At 43.0% G+C, this 18,043-nt stretch overlaps 1 protein-coding gene across 1 annotated transcript in view; it reads left to right on the plus strand.

Annotated features, from left to right (window-relative positions):
- HSD17B4 (hydroxysteroid 17-beta dehydrogenase 4) overlaps positions 1-18,043 on the plus strand; it is a 289,335-nt gene that overhangs the window by 7,178 nt on the left and 264,114 nt on the right. Inside the window, exon 2 of the mRNA XM_040421676.1 lies at positions 3,388-3,441. Coding sequence (XP_040277610.1) covers positions 3,388-3,441 — 54 coding nt within the window. The remainder of the gene's footprint in view (positions 1-3,387; positions 3,442-18,043) is intronic.

Consider the following 18,043-nt stretch of genomic DNA (forward strand, 5'->3'; position numbering starts at 1 on the left):
CCCACTGGCTCCTGGTATTGCCCACATGGCCCAGGTAGGGGAGTGTTAGGTCCCGAGCTACTTGACAAACCTTGGCGCGGTGCTCGGGCTCAGACATGTCCTACACCGTAGGACATGTTGACTAATCTCTCAATTTTAAAATCAGTTTGAGGGTTTAGTAAGACCGCAGAGTGTACCTGTCTTTGCTATTATTTTGTTATAGTGGTCATATTGGACTGCAAATAAACTCCTCTTTAAAAAAAATAAGTGAGGTGTTCTTACATGCGACGCTCAGGATGCAGAAATGCACTAACCAACTTTTGCATGGGAATTTTGTATTGGGAATTTCCCTCCCCCTATATGTGGCAATCAGAAAGCAAGTTTACTCTGAAGGGGGGTTGGTAACTTGCACAGAAGTCCATGTTGCCCTACTGCAGTCTGTCAGCCACTCCCCCACTGATCACCGTATCCTCCACTCTGAGTTCAGAGCCGATTAAATAAGAGGATTGCTTTATCCTGGAATATCTAAGGCAGCGTAGCAGCTAGAGATGTGAGCCTTGTTTTAAAGCTGACAATTTAAGCCTCCTTCACACGTCGGTGATTGTGAGCCAAAACCAGGATTGGAGCCCCCACAGAAATAAGGTATAAGGGAAAGATCTGCACCAGTTCTGTGTTTAGAGCTGCACCTGGTTTTGGCTCAAAATCACTGACCACTGTGTGAATAAGGCATGAAGCTGCTCTAGCCGATCTACTTCGGGAGATAAAGCCTTTAGAAACTGGGTCAAGAATGACAGCTGCATGCAACTTGCTTGGTCCCCCTTTTTGAGGGCTGTAACTCCCAAATGTACCATGGTGTCTTGGCTTCATTTTAAAGTAAAGTTTATGTACGCCTTTGGAGGCAATTTTTGTTTGATTGTATTTTACTAATTTTTGGCTAAAAATTTCCAATTGGCCTTTATTAAAAATATTGAGCCATTCTGTCAAAGGGATAACTTTTTCTAACTGACTGGTACTTTCACATAAGCACTTAAGCCATGTTCTTGTAAGTAAGATGAGGATTGAGCTATAATGCGTGTTTATAATGTCAGAGCAGAGAGAAGGAGCCCACGGAAAAGGCAATGCAATATAATAATGTGCCCCCCAAGGTCTACATAATCTTTAAAACAAGCTCTTGCTGATATTTCTAGCTGCCACACAGGCTGAGATACAGCCATCAGTAGCAAGGACTTAGGAGTAACATCCTTGACTACCGAAGTGCCACACTGCAAGTCTGCATGAGATACATGTTTGGCAGGGAACAGTTAAGCACTCCTGGTGTATAAAGCAGTGATTATCAGCACCTCTGGTGGTCTGATAGTAAGAGTTAATGTCATCATCCCTCAGCCGACATCACCCGGCAGTGTCCGTGCTCAGATGCAACTCTGATCAGACATTTAATCCCTCAGATTTCTTGGTCACCTGCGAAAATGGTATCTGAACGGTCATTTAGAGGGCTGAAAGATTGCGGGAGCTGTTTGGTTACTATAGCAGCCTGGAGCTTTGTGAACTCTCCTAGTCCTGCAATTAAGTTCCTATTAAGCCTGTAGGATCCAGTGACTGTATGGTCATGTTCCTGTGGGCAAGCTAAAATTTTATGTTAAAACAAAAAAAGTTGTATACCTCTCAGAATGCAGTGTGTTACCACTTGGAACTGAACCATAATTTGTATGTATGTATGTATGTATGTATGTATGTATGTATGTATGTATGTATGTATGTATGTATGTATGTATGTATGTATGTATGTATGTATGTATGTATGTATGTATGTATGTCCGTCCTGTGAGACTTCACAAAGTAATAATTTCAGCTCATTGGAGCCAATACATACTGTACGGAGCTCCCGCTCTGTACAGTATTCTAACAGTTATGTGAATCAACTTTGGATGTTTCATCTGAAGTAGATTCACTCCTCCCTAGTCTTTAAAGGGAATCTGTCATTAACATAATGCTGACCTCACTGAGAGCAGCATAAAATAGTGACAGAAGTGCTGATGTCAGCGGTGTCACTCATGGGCTAAATGTGGCTGCTGAGAACCAGCATCATAATCATTGCAGCCCAGGCCTTAAAGAGTCCAGTCTACAGAAGAGTCATGGTTATTCATAATTTCCTACTCTTCCGCCCATCTGCTGATAATTGTCAGTTCTCTCCTAGAGAGAAAGGGAGAAGCCTGTCAATCAGCTAGAGAGCAGGAAGTCATGAATAACCAGGACTCTTCTCAGGTGGCCAGGACTATTTTTCAGGCCCGGTCTGCAATGATTGTGATGTTGTTTCTCTGCAACCACTTACTTTTAACTTTTAAATGACAGATCGCTAAAATCAACTCGCCTGTCTCTACGTTATGCTGCCTTTAGTATGGACAGCATAAAGTTGATGACTGGTTCCCTTTTTAAAGTTGATTTTGGAAATTTTTCTGAAATTTCAAAATTTGCTTCTAAAGTAAAAAAAAATGACATTACCTAAATGATGCCAACATAAAGTAGGCATATGGTCAATGTTAACTATCTTATGAGGTATCACTACCTGTTTTAAAAGCAAAGATTCAAACTTAGAAAATGGTTAATAAGTTTTAGGTAAATTTCAGATTTTTTAAATAAAGGTAAAACATATAAACGCAGACTTACCACTAACATGAAGTGCAATCACGGAGTGGTTTGGATAAGAAAAAGTGTTCTAGTTATTACCACATAAAGTGACGAATGTCAGATTCACAAAATTCTGCTTGGTCAGGAAGGGGGTAAATGGCCCGGTCTGGAAATGGTTAAATTATGACTTTAGAGCAAAACAAGCCCTCGTACAGCCATGTCAACAGAAAAATAAAAAGTAAATAACTTTTTTTTTTAATGACTTTTCTTGCGATAATAAACTGCTAAAATAAACTCTGCAGGTGCCTCTCGATAAATTAGAATCTCAAACGTAATTATATTTTTTTCAAACCTTCAATTTAAAGTGTTTTTCTTAATGTTGATGACTGACTTGCAGCTAATGAAGACCCAAACGTTAGTATCTCAGGAAATGTTTAAGGCTAAATTAATACTCAATCTGAAGTCACTAATGCAGCAGTGCGGAAAGGGCAAAGTTTATGAAATTTTCCACTTTTACTTTGGAGTTTGACAGAAAATGGAGTTGTCACGGATTGTAAGATTTTCGGCAGGTTTGTAAGAATAGCAGTTTTAACTTGTGTGCAGATTAGAGCTTTAGAAACCTTTGACCCCTTTGGCCATTTCCTGTCTCGTGTAGTGATTAGTAGAACAACCAGATGTTTGGAGTTGTCTTCTGAATTTTTTTAATTTTTTTTGTATATGTACTTTACTGTATATGTTGACAAATGACTTCTTTGTAATCTAATGCCAATATCTTTGTTTCAGGTTTGGGGAAAGCGTATGCCCTGGCTTTTGCTGAAAGAGGAGCTGCTGTTGTAGGTAGGCATGATGCCCTGACTGTTTTTTTTTTTTTCCCCTCTGACCTTTGGTGTCCTGGCACAGACATATCTGCCTAGAGGCAAAGTCCAACAGCTATCTGAGTTTTATATTGTAATCTTACTTTAATGGGTCATAGTGCAGTGTTGGCTATAATATATTTCATAACTAAAGGTAAAAACAGGCACTCACCATCTGATAGTATATGTGTGTGTATATATATATATATATATATATATATATATATATATATATATATATATATATATCCTTTAACTTCAGATTTCTCACTTATTGGTATTTCATTCAGAGCATATAATTAACCTGACATATAGTATGTGATACACATTATATAAACCTTGTGCGTTAATAGTTATGTGCTCCTTCATTCATATACAGCTGTACAGAACCATATCAGTAGTGTTTCAAAAATAGTCACTCCAATTCCTGAGAGGTTAGTGAGTGCGATATCCACGGTAATAAAATATAAAGTATGAAAATGTAATAAATATATAAAAATATGCGATATAAATCCTGAAGAAAAGTGTCTGACAGTTATCCCAGTGCAGGTCAGTATCAATTCAATGCTCCAAGGCAATAGAGCTTTAATTTCCCTGAGGGCTAGGTATTGCTTATAGGGCTAGCGTCTGGGGCGTCCCCCTGATGCGCACCCTCTTACCTTACCCTTCCCACGATATACTTCGGATGGAGTTTCTCGATTTGGACAGGATCAGTATTTGTTTCTTGATACCTGTTGCCAAGTACAATGTGGGATATCCACCAGACCTCGATGGTGAGTTGCAGTCACTACGGACTGTTATGCGTAGTTCTCAGCGTCTCACGTGATCTTGCTCTGAGATTGAGCTTCAACGTCCCAGCAACTTCAGCGTTGTCACGTGGTATCTCACATGAGGCAGAGCAGGTCAGGTGATGCCGCTTATACTCCAATAGATAATATAGATTCAGTCTTTATGGTAAGACAGTAAAGGTAGTAATGTGGGATAGTCTTTATAAGGTTTTTAGGTGGGTAGTCTTTCTCTCTAAAACAGCTAGACGCGTTTCGATGCATCAACCTCTTCCTCAGTGGCTCTTCCGCAGTGTCTTATAAAGCAAATTTTTTTTCTTTTTTCCTTAAAACTTGCTTAGCTTATGTATATGTTGCGGACATATTTAAATTTTATTGTTTACATAACTTGGACAACTCCTTTTTAAGAAGAACTGCATCTACCAAGAATTATCTTTCTGATAACACAGAACAGCTTGCTCATGATTTGAGAGATTTAACCACATCATGGTTTAGCCTCTTGACTTGTGATGGGGCTCAGAGGTAGCAATAACGCCTGTACAAGTGTCATAGATGCCTGTTCAGGTAAAAACTCATGCATATTTTTAGGCATGGTCTTTTTCTAGTTAGGAGCGCTGTATCGGAAGCTGTCAGGTCAGGCAAACATAAAGCCCTGCCCCTCTCCCGAGAAGTCCCTCCCTTCACGGACATCTCACCAGGAGCAGCTCCAGAGTCTGAACTAAACACTACATTGTGGTTACAGGACCTGTGGTGATGTCAGTCATGTGATCAGCTGTGTGGGAGGAGTTAGGGGGAACCCAGGCTCCGTGTTGGACTGTGCTGGTAGAGAATGCAGAGGAACTTTATGTATGGTAGGTGTGTAAAGCAGTGTTATGTCAGTGTAAACAGTCTATTGTACAGTTTTCTGTGTGTAATGTGCACACAGTAGTTCTATCTGTGTAATTGACATGTAGCATAGCTGTGTGTGCAATGTGTATATAGTAAACTACCTATGTAATATGTATATAGTAGCGTCAGGAGGGCGCAGTGTATGTCAGCAGTGGTCTTGTGTTGGATAAATGTCTAGATTTATTTCTGCATGGGACACTAGCAATGGTTTCTCTGCAGAAATATCGGCCTCTTAACCTTTTGTAGGCCTATGCATTAGGGCTCATTCAGACGGCCGTATGCGGTCTGCAAAAATGCAGATCTGTTTTTTGCGGATTAGATGCTGACCCATTCACTTCTATGGGGCCCTTTTCTATTTCACGGTTCCGCAAAACAAATGAAACCTGTCCTATACTTGTCCGTGAAAATCAGGACTTGGCCCCATTGAAGTCTATGGGTCCGCAAAAATACTGAATGCTATCCTTATAGGCATATTAATGGCAGTAATGAGTCTCTGGAACAGACTTTATTCTTAGGAGATACCTTGGATTTGCCTTGGCAAATCTTTAACATGTGAGCATATAGTCTTAAAAATTCTATGAAAGGTCCCCTTTATTATTCTAGATAAATGCCTTTACTTGCGTGGTACCCCCAGCTGATGCTGCCACCCTGCCTGTTTTTTTTTTTTTTTTTTTTTATATATCGCTCCTGCGCCCCGCTGTGGCCCCCTGTAGTTTTCCCGCTCAGTATGTTAATACTGAGCATTGGTACAGGGAGGGGGAGACGCCGGGGTTTCTCAATGGGCGTCTCCTTCTTCCTGGCTGTGACGCTCTCTGCTGTTATTGGATCATGGCACAGCCAGGGAGAAGACTGGCAGTGATAGGGTACTTTCTCACTTGCGTTGCTGGATTCCGGCAGTCTGTATGCAAATGGTAGCCCTCTGTAGACTGATCCTGATGCGGATCCGTCTCACAAATGCATTGCAATACCGGATCCGTGTCTCCGGTGTCATCCAGAAAAACGAATCCGGTATTTATTTTTCACACCTTTTTTAAAGGTCTTACCATGGGTAGACCAGAAGACCGAATGCGGCAATTTTAATGCCTGATATGGCACTAATACATTCCAATGGAAAAAATGCCAGATCTGGCAAGTGTTCTTTATTAACAATATGGAATCCTTTTTTCTGTACAGAGCTGACATGCTTTACTAGCTGCCTGTGGGTTTTTTGGTCTCGCATTTTATAACTGACTCCAAAGGTGTACATGGCCTTTAACTACTTTTTGTTCCTCGCTGGATTTATATTTTTTTATGTTGGGATCTTGCAGAAAATGCTGCAGACTGACAAACAGTGGTGTATTATCTACTGAATTCATTTCTAGGTGCCTATAACATAAATTGAGTTGTTGCAGTTTCCTTACTACGGCCGTGAGTTTTTTTTAATTTGGATCCTAGTGATAGGCTGTAACATTAAAGGGGGGGGGGGGGGGGGGGGGGGGAACCCTTTAAAGTGGTTGTGCCACCATTAAATATTGCACTTTAATGTAATACAGCTAGTTACTCCTGAAGTATTGTTACCAAAATACTCCAGTTGTGAGGCATTCTGTTCTTTGGTATAATGGTGCCCCCTGGTGGTTAATCTCTATAGTAATGTGCATGACCACTTACTGAGGACACACCATCTGTGCTGACAGCCAGAAGAGAATCTAGCAGAGCAATCAGTGGGGAAGCTCTGGATTCATTTTCTTTCCCTTATAATTTAATCGTGGTATAATCCCTTTAAGAATGGGGACTTGGGTATCTGGGGGTCTTGTTGGACCCCTGCTATTCTGGCTTAGTTTAGTAAGTGCTTGATAATTGAGTGTGCAGACTGTTTTATTTCATGACCATTATAATTTTGCAGTTGAAATCTCTCAGTAGATGTAAATGAGTGACTTTTTCTGTAATAACATGAATTTTAAGTAAATTGCTCTGCTGCTTTTACACACTTATTATGGAAAACTGCTGTCTGAGTGACGGGCGCTACGGTATATTTATTCTGCAGCCGTCAATCATGGTGCTGAATCCAGTGCAGCAGATCTTGTCACAGCGATGTGTAAAGTTAACGCCAGCTCCTTCATAAATGGCCAATAATTTTGTAATAGCAAATTTCCTATAGTAAAATGGTAGTATTGGGTGTTTTCTTACTAGCATCTATGTAATTCGGCTACTAGGATGGAACTTAAACCATATTTATTGGAATATAGTCTCTGAAATTCCTAAATTTTCTAAATTCATGTAAGTAAATATGCAATGCGCTATATATTTGGAGAATACGGTTATACACTTAACTTTAATAAATCTAGAAAAGCTACATGTGTATGTCCTGGAAATGGAGGGAATCCTGTGCAAGTCTAAATGGGTATAATGGACGCTCTTCATTGTGTGGCTGCTGTATTCAGTTCTGCCCTGAAAGGGTTGTAAGAAGTACAGGAACCCACATCCTGCCTGTTAGGGCTCATGGACACACCCATTGGTAGTTTTACAGTCTGCAGTTTGCGGATCTGCAAAAATGGGATACAGACAGTGCATTCTGCATTTTGCCGAAGGTCAGCCCCTATTAGAACAGTCTTATCCTTGACCATAATGTGGACAACAATAGGTTGTGTTTTAGATTACAACTTTTTTTTTTTTGTGTGGGCATATGGACACAGAATGGAAAAATGGAACAGACATGGAAAAATAGGTTCGTGTGAATGAGCCCTTATGAGAAGATTCACACCTAGGCCTTGCTGGATCTCTACCAGTCCCTGTTATAGTGAATAGGACTGGATCCGGCAGGCTGTTCCCAGCTTGAACAGCCTGCCGGATCTTCTAAGGGCTCATTCACACGACCGAATGAATTGTTCCACATCAGTTTCATAATTTTATGGACAGGGTGCAGACCCATTCATTTCAATGGGGTCGCAAAAGATGCAGTCGGCACACAATGTTGATGTCTGCATCCCTTGTTCCTTTCCGCGGCCCCGCAAATATAGAGCATGTTCTAATTATCCACAATCTCTAACAAGAATGGGTATTTTTATAATTGGCTGCCCGTTCTGTTCTGCAAATTGTGGCATGCACACGGGTGGCATCTGTTTTACGGAACGCAAAACATAGGGCAGTCTGAATGCATCCTAACGCAGATGTTAAGCTTGCCATCTGCTCAAATCCTGTGCACTTGCTCCCATTTGTTCCTTGACTTTACTTCTCTACCATGAGCTTGGTCATATGTTCCACTGCAGCCGATGATTAGATTTAGCGGTTACGTGTCCATAAGACCCATCACCATTGAAGCCGGTTATTGGCTGCATAGAGCAGATCATGCACATGCCAGGAATTAAACAAGTTGCCGACTGGAAGATTGACACACGGGACCAGAGTGGCAGAGAGTAGGCACGCTCCTTTTGAAAAGTAAATGAACACCTTTAATTCTGTCCTCCCGTTCTGCCTAGCAGTTCTGAGAGGACTGCAGGCATGTCCAGTAGGGAACTACCTCTTGGTCTTCAGAGGAGGAACTTGATACTGAGCATGTGCAGAAAAGGTTCAGCCATTGCAACTAAGGGCCTTGGAGCAGCATGAAGATGCCTAGTATAAGGGACTGAATTGGTGAGGATTGAGTATCTATCTATTGCCACTAGAACTTAACACTATAGTACTGGGACAGAATAGAAGTGAGAACTGATTGTTAATCACCTCTAGAACACCCTGCTTATCACTATAGTACTGGGGACAGAAGAGAACACTGGAGAAGTGAGAACTGATTGTCTATCACCACTAGAACACCCTGCTCATCACTTTGCTGGTTAAATAAGGACCATAGATTAATAGAACGTAATATACACTGCTCAAAAAAATAGGGAAGGGAACACAAAAATAACACATCCTAGATCTGAATTAATTAAATATTCTTCAGAAATACTTTGTTCTTTACATATTTGAATGTGCTGACAACAAAATAAAAAAATGGAAATCAAATTTTTCAACCCATGGAGGTCTGGATTTGGAGTCACACTCAAAATTTAAAGTGCAAAAACACACTACAGGCTGATCCAACTTTGATGTAATGTCCTTAAAACAAGTCAAAATGAGGCTCAGTAGTGTGTGTGGCCTCCACGTGCCTGTATGACCTCCCTACAATGCCTGTGCATGCTCCTGATGAGGTGGCGGACGGTCTCCTGAGGGATCTCCTCCCAGACCTGGACTAAAGCATCTGCCAACTCCTGGACAGTCTGTGGTGCAACGTGACATTGGTGGATAGAGCGAGACATGATGTCCCAGATGTGCTCAATTGGATTCAGGTCTGGGGAACGGACGGGCCAGTCCATAGCATCAATGCCTTTGTCTTGCAGAAACTGCTGACACACTCCAGCCACATGAGGTCTAGCATTGTCTTGCATTAGGAGGAACCCAGGGCCAACCGCACCAGCATATGGTCTCACAAGGGGTCTGAGGATCTCATCTCTGTACCTAATGGCAGTCAGGCTACCTCTGGTGAGCACATGGAGGGCTGTGCGGCCCTCCAAAGAAATGCCACCCCACACAATTACTGACCCATTGCCAAACCAGTCATGCTGGAGGATGTTGCAGGCAGCAGAACCTTCTCCATGGTGTCTCCAGACTCGCATCTGTCACATGTGCTCAGTGTGAACCTGCTTTCATCTGTGAAGATCACAGGGCGCCAGTGGCGAATTTGCCAATCTTGGTGTTCTCTGGCAAATGGCAAATGTCCTGCACGGTGTTGGGCTGTAAGCACAACCCCCACCTGTGGACGTCGGGCCCTCATATCACCCTCATGGAGTCTGTTTCTGACCGTTTGAGCAGACGCATGCACATTTGTGGCCTGCTGGAGGTCATTTTGCAGGGCTCTGGCAGTGCTCCTCCTGTTCCTCCTTGCACAAAGGCGGAGGTAGCGGTCCTGCTGCTGGGTTGTTGCCCTCCTACGGCCTTCTCCACGTCTCCTGATGTACTGGCCTGTCTCCTGGTAGCGCCTCCATGCTCTGGACACTACGCTGACAGACACAGCAAACCTTCTTGCCACAGCTCGCATTGATGTGTCATCCTGGATAAGCTGCACTACCTGAGCCACTTGTGTGGGTTGTAGACTCCGTCTCATGCTACCACTAGAGTGAAAGCACCGCCAGCATTCAAGTGACCAAAACATCAGCCAGGAAGCATAGGAACTGAGAAGTGGTCTGTGGTCACCACCTGCAGAACCACTCCTGTATTGGGGGTGTCTTGCTAATTGCCTATAATTTCCACCTGTTGTCTATTCCATTTGCACAACAGCATGTGAAATTGATTGTCACTCAGTGTTGCTTCCTAAGTGGACAGTTTGATTTCACAGAAGTGTGATTGACTTGGAGTTACATTGTGTTGTTTAAGTGTTCCCTTTATTTTTTTTGAGCAGTGTATTTATGATTCATCTTTCTAATCTTTTCTAAATTTATATGAAAAATAATAAATTAATTACACAATATTAACACTTTTTTTCTTGGAGTTACATTTCTACTAACTGCCCAAAACTAGCTTTGACTCCACAGCCCTGGTAATAACTGCAGCACAATTATCAGAATCAGTGGGTTTACACACAAGTTTTACTGGCATTTTTCTGCACTTCTGTGACTTTAGTGGGGTGTGTGGTGTATAATGTGTCCCCCACACTGGCATGTTTGTTCATTACGTGGGATTTCTGTCTTTCTTACTTTACAAGAACACAGCATGCTTTAACTGCTGATGTTTTCAGCCATTTTCACTTCCCCTTCAACACACTGTTTCCAAAAAATTGCCGGAAAAACCACCACAAAAAAATGGATATTTTGGCATTTGCTGTTTTGTTCAGAGACAGACACAGGGTCATTTATGAGAAGATATCAAAGGTTATTTTCTCTAGTCTGCAACTTTTTCCCGTTTTCTGCCTCTCCCGCCATGTCTAAAATGGGCAGGCTGGCAGCAGGCACATGTCACTTATTTCCTACGCCTGTTTTTGCTGAAGAAATGATGTGAATCTACGCCAGCAAGGAAGCATAGATTTAGACAAGTTTAAAGTCTGCCTAAGTTGTGTCGAGGCCGGCGCAGTAGGGACGAGGACTGGCGTCTAAATCTGTTCTTCATAAATGTCTCCCACTATCTAAAATGCTCGCTTTGCATTAACTTTGGCAGAGTTTAGGGTTGTTTCCTTAGTGGGCGAAAGTGACCTCATTGAGGTGGATTATTAATAAGCCACATTTCTGGCACGCTGCATCGCTCTCATACTCGTTAAAGAACTGGCTGAATAATGGATGGGTCGTTTACACCGCGCGCCCATTGTACAATGATCTTCTGCAGTTTTGCCAACAATAAAAAGATGACAGAAAGAAAGGCAGAGATCCCAGAGTGACAGGAGGGAGTGTAAGAGGTGATCTTAAAGCTCATGGAGATTCTGTAAATGAACTTGGATCAAACAGCCCTGTGCGCGGTTCTGGAGAACGGCAGATGCTTTGTAACTTGAGATCTGATTGGGAAAGGAGATACTGTACTTAAATGCTGGCGGATAGCCTTGGGTACCTGCAGAGCAGCGGCATTTCTACATGAGGAATAATTAGTTTTGGTAGAGAATCCAATGTGTATATTTTGCAATTTATCCAGCAAATAATGAATATTTAGTTTTAAGTGCGAAAAGGTACAAGAGGACGTATAATGAATAAGCATCTGCTCACAGGAAAGGTTCAGATCAGAACGTCATTATTTCAGGTAAAATAATGAAAATGTCCTAGTGTTCTGTGCAGACCTGTGTAGTCTGAACTCTGAAGCAGTTGGGTAAGGCTACTTCCACCTCTGCACTTTCCCTTTCCGCTATTGAGATCCTGTCATTGTCAATAGGGACAAAACTGAACAAAACAGAATGCGTTCCGTTTAGTTGCGTCCCCATCCCAAACAGAATAATGCTGCGAGCAGCGTTTTTCTGTCCACGATGTGGTGCGGAGCAAGACGGATCAGTCATGACTCACAACGTAAGTCAATGGGGATGGATCCGTTTTCTCGGACACGATAGAAAATGGATCTGTTCTCCATTGACCTACATTGTGACTTTCCATGAAGTTTACGACTGATCTGTCAGGGCTATTTTAAAGATAATACAACCGGAATCGTTAGTAAATGGTGCTGTGAGCTCGGCCTTATTCCCTCCTGTGCGCAGCTCTGTTCACTTTAATAGCACTTCCGAAGAGAGCCACCCATGTGTGGCCGCCACTCTATTCCCAGTCAGGCGTGACTGAGCCCCATTGCGGAAATAGCAGCTAGTCCTGGTTGATATATCAAAAATGTACCAGATGGGACAATCCCTTCAAGTGATCACATGGAACATCTCCCATCCCGTGCCATAATTTGGTACCTGTCAAGTAAAGTGCGAATGGTATTGAAAGGATGTCAACTGGGTGCCTGAGAACCTGTCTCTTCTTGGTGTGGCCATAACTATTTTCCGTCAGTCTGTGATCCTCAGCGCTGCCTCTGAGATAGAAGAGAAGCAGAAAGGACACGGCTGCTGGCAGGTTTTTGGTGGAATTTCTAAATGGTGCTGTGAAATCAATCGTGTGACTGCCCCCTAAGGCGCAGCAGATTTTGTTTACTGCGTACCTCATGGCCGGTCGGTCACATGCATATTTTGCAGCAAGCTTCATAGGGGTGGAATCCAAGTTGGGAAATCCACATCTGCAGCAGGTTTGTATTTCTGAAAGCCCCTTCCCAATGTATTAAACTGAAAACTGCTGCGGAATCCACACCACAAAGCAGCGGCAGTTTTGCCATGTTTGGAGCCTGCAGATCTGAACAAGGTACACATGTTGGTAACGTGTGTCGTGACAATCGCATGTATCATTTGCGTGTGGCAGAGAAACCCTCCGAGGACCCAGCACTTCTCATAAAAAGCAGGGCTTTTAAGATAATGGATGAAACTGCTCAATGTTTTGCTTTCCATTAACTACGATGACCCCTCGCGTGACCCTTTCTGCTATGGAGAGTCCTGGTATATTATATGAATATGCTTCAGTGCAATCTGCAGAATTGTCCCATTATCTCTTATGAATGTGCATATTTCCAGTCTGACTCTTGGCTGCCATTTCATAATGATAATCGTTCGGCTCATTAAGTAATCACATCTCTTCTATAGCCCACTCTTTCCCTGCTTCAAAGTTTCAGTTTGGAGAGGTCACCATGATTTAGTGTCTCCTAACGAAGAGAGATCTGATGGGTTTTGTAGTGCATGTCCCCATAAAAGTAGATTGCAGTTGTTAGTTTTGCCGCGCTGTTCATTCAGTACTGTAGACTTTTGAACTCGATAAAGATGCATATGTGCACTGTAGACCAGGGGTCCGCAACAAAACTACAGCTCCCAGCATGCTCTAAGTACAGCCTAGTAAGTTTGCACACTGGGAGTTGTAGTTTCACAACAGCTGGAGGTTGCTGAACCCTGCTGTAGACCTATTGTGGCCTGGAAGGTTCTTCACATTTCTAATGGTTTTTCAGTTCCTTACCATATTAACTCTTGGCTTGCTGTCAGTGGATCAAAAGCACATTTTTATGTGCAGATGCTAAAAATGTGTCCTGTTCTGAGCTGGCCGAACATGGGAAGTAATGTGCTTCTGACGGTATAAGGCCCCATTCATATGACCGCGGGGCTGCAGTGTTGTGGCCTGCAATCCATGGGTCCACAAAACACGAGCACCAGCCGTGTGTACTCTGCATTGCAGTGTGGTCAGATAGGACGTGATGTGTCCCATCTTTGCAGCGTGAAGGCATAGACCCAGATGCACATAGAGGGGCTTCCATGTCTGTGCCGCAAAAATCGGCAGGTGCCTAGTTTGCAGTCCACAACACTGGCACAGCGGCCTCAGTCGTGTGAATGGGCTGCCTTTGGTAGGAAAGAACAGTTGGCATATTGGGTTTCAATGCTCTGTTTCTAGGCTGAAACCTTCTACCTGCAGTAGTACATTGTGACCAAAGAAATTGTGCTGGGGTCATGGTTTTTACAGAATCTGACTTCACATCCACTGTGATCTGGTGTGTGTTTTTAAGGGGTTATCCAACAAACGGGGGTGGGGGGAACGGAAGAGACCAAACCCAGTGGCAGGGACCAAGTAAGCATGATCACCTTCGCAGGTCAGTCACTCTGAGGTCGGATGAGGTGCATGTACCCCAAAACGGTTCTATTAAAAATAAAACTCATCCTGCAAAACACATCCTCGTATGCCACACTGATGGAACAGTGACATGGCAATAAAAGAAATACATATTTATTTTCATAATTGTCCAAATCCATAACATAAAGGTACGATTATATAGTGAAAGGGTGACTATAAAACAAACATGGTGAATTTGCAGTTTTTGTTTCCCCTCCCCCCGCCCGAAGAAAAGCTATTAAATTATATGTACCTCAAAATAATGCCAACTAACGCCTTAAAAAGGCTCTGACAGCTAAGTCGCCAGCACAATATGTGGACAGGTCAAGCCATTGAAGCTTTGCTGACCGTATTTTGACACATTGAAATATGTCTTAGTGTTTTTCACCCACTGCGTGTGGTAAAAAGCTGGAGCAGTCTGGTAAGGCGAGGAACTTTCCTTTACACTGTAGTGATCACAGACTGCGTATGTAAAGCGGAGTGTGCGAGTCCCAGGGATTGGACTCTATGATCTTGCAGATCTGTCCTGGAGCATGTGCACTGCCGCTCCTTTCATCCCTGGGACTGCAGAAGAGGCAGATTAGTTTTCCCACAGAGAGCATGCACTGCCACTCCATCGCCCCATTCAACTCTAGGAGAGTTTAAAATTTGGCACAACTCCTGCCTGTCTTTATTAGACTATTTTCAATTAAAATTTAATAGGGGAAAAAGCAAATCTGTTACATTATCCAATAGAGGACTACTCCAAGAAGGTCTCCAGCTCTGGAGGACCAAACAGTGGGATATGGGTAATGCTTTCTCCCCGGCACTGGTGCTCTAGGGGGATTGAACAGTTTACTATTCAGGGCCCCCCAAACGTTCCTCCCCCACTTGGTCTTTGGGGCACATTTATTTAGACTGGCATTTAGCCGTATACCTGGCAGTGGATCCACTGAAGTTATGGAAATGCTGTCTTGCATTTGGACCTTTCCCTGCCACTCCCACAATTTTAGACCTGGAGTGAGCAGGGCAAAGTTGCAGATGGTTGTGCTGGTATCTGCGTCTGAAATACAGAAATGACCGCTTTTGCTGCTAGCACAATGGCAGAATGTTTTACTATGCTCATTAGGGGTAGTTTGTAGGTGGCCCTGACGGACACCGTACTTTCATGGATATCTGGGATCCACCAAGCTCAATCATATTTACCCTGAGGTGTCAGCCCTTTGCTTTTGGGGATGCCTAGAGGTGGCATCCCATATGGTGGACTTGGCCTTGATTCCAAAAGTATTGGGACTCATCAGATTAATGGTGTACAAAATGTTTCAAGTGGATTATGCTTTATCAGCGACTGCTTTTTTTCATCACTAAACCACCAAATTTCACCTATGCAGCAGACACCTTCTTGCAGTATGGCTGTTAGGATACATGTGGCTGCAGGTGGAGATCCCCAACTTTCTAGATCTGTGGCTGAGGGAAGAGTTAGTTCTTCTGTATAAGATACCAGGATACAGGTGGACAAAGTCTGGGTCCTTTAGATTACACATACACAATGTCCAGGCATAGCCTAGGGCACATGTACCCAATGAAGTGTCGCAATGCGACACCGTAGACTAGCATTACTAACTATGTCAAGTGTCACGTATCGCAGTGTAGTGGTACCCATTTTGAGACTGGGGCTCCTGAGGTGAAGGTTGAGTGCACTACATATGCACAGGGTGCTCTCCATTTTATCGCTATGAGAGTTCCAAACTCTGAACTGAATGGAGTGCACACTAGGGTTGTTTCGGGTATCGAACTTTTGATACCCAATCGATACTTTTTTGCCAGTATCGATTCGGGATGCTCATTATTATTTTTTTGATACTAACTAGACCGACCCTCTTATGGTGCCCGTGCAGAGAGTTAAGGAGGGAGTCCCTCCCTCCTATGACACGGCCGCACTGAGCCCAATGAAGTGAGTGGGCTCTGAAGCTTTCCGCACCACTGCCACCAATTAATGTGCCGCTATTAAAGCAGGAGGCGGGACGGAGGGAATACACTGCTGTGCCATCTGAGCAAGTGAGCTCGGCAACCAGCAGCCGCCTCCTCCTGCCGGCGGTACCCACCTCCTGTATCTGTATTAAATGTTAATTATCATTGGTGGCAGTGGCCACAGGGTCCCCTCTTCATTGGTGGTGCAGTGGCAGCTTCTGATCGGAGCCCCTGCAGTGTAATCCTGGGGCTCCAATTGGTTACCATGGCAGCCAGGACGCTACTGAAGCCTTGGCTGCCATGGTAAGCTCCATGCAGCTGTGTACTATGCACAGGGCAGCAGGTAGTGAGGTCCTATTCACCCTAATAAAGATCTATTAGGGTGGATAGGACAAGGGATTAAAAGATCTAGCCCCTAAGGGCAATAGTTAAAGAAATTAAAAAAGTAAAAAAACAAGTATAAATCACCCCTTTCCCAATTTTACATATAAAGTATATAAACAATAAATAAACATACTACATATCTCCACGTCTAAAGTCCAAACTATTAAAATATATTTAAAAAAAAACTCCTATGTGGTGAACGCCATAACAAAAATAAATTAAAACCGCACGATTCTCAAAAGGAGTTTGGCTGCACATGCATGGCTCATCACTGTTCACCTCAGAGGTTCCGTTGTGGAGATAGGAATATCGCTTTCAGTCCCTTTTTTCATTGGTTTCCTTAATTTTCAATAAATATAATTTGAAACTATTTTTTTATTTTTTTTTTGCATAAAAATGTCAAATGATTAGATCCTAGAGGCTTGAATCTCCCCCTGTATCCTAGCTCTGTGTTCCTCCCTCTAGTCCAGTTGGGCACCACCTGCTGGTCGTGATTTTCAGGATTGAGCAGCCGGTATCGTTGCTGTCAATGTATCAGGATTTGCCACAGGTATTCTTTGTGGGTTATGTTCAGATCATGACCGGTAGGTGGGCCCTGAGGGCTGGAGGTGAGGAACACTGTCTCACATGTACCTTTAAATCATAGGGGGCCGAATAAGAGCCCTAAAATAACTGCTTTAATATTCTTTGATATTGCAGGGGTTTTATAGGGAAATAAAAATTTGGGAAACTTTTTTGCTGCAACAGAGACTGTAGGAGTGTCTTCCCCATCTTTAATCTGTTTTACCCATTTTGATCTGCATTCTTCATGGTAGTCTCTTGAATAATTAATGTCAATTCCAGTTGGAGATCAATGTTCTACTGGCAAATAAAATAAATAAATAAATCTCTATTGTCACGGGTGGGCAGATTTCCACCACTATTTTGCCACGAGCATATCCCTACTGTTTTATTACATGCAGACTTGCCATGAATTTCTTCCTGTCCGTTGCAAAGGATGAAATTTGTGGTGAAAATCCACAGCATAAAGTGACACGCTGCCGATCTAAATTGTGCTCTGAAAGTCAATCTCCATTCTGAATTTCCTGCAGCATGTGGATGAGTTTGTAATATGCCGCAATATGGTGGTCAGTGCGTCAACCACGTGTGACCGTGCCCTTACTGATGATAAATCGCTGTTAACCTATTTTAAGCAAGGTTTAGGCGTATGTATGGAAATAACTGCCTTATGGGTTCTCGGAGTACGCCCCACGCTGATGAGGTGTAGATTGATGCTCATTGACAGCACCGCTTGCCGCAGGAAATTCTTCCGGAGAGTTCATTATCATTCACTTGTGGAAAATACACCTTTGCTTAAACTGTCAGCGCTTTATAAATAATATTAATGCCGCGCTATTCTCAGTCTGTAATGGCAGCCATAAAG

Source organism: Bufo bufo, chromosome 2 (genome assembly GCF_905171765.1).
Source record: "Bufo bufo chromosome 2, aBufBuf1.1, whole genome shotgun sequence".
In the NCBI taxonomy this organism is placed as follows: domain Eukaryota; kingdom Metazoa; phylum Chordata; class Amphibia; order Anura; family Bufonidae; genus Bufo; species Bufo bufo.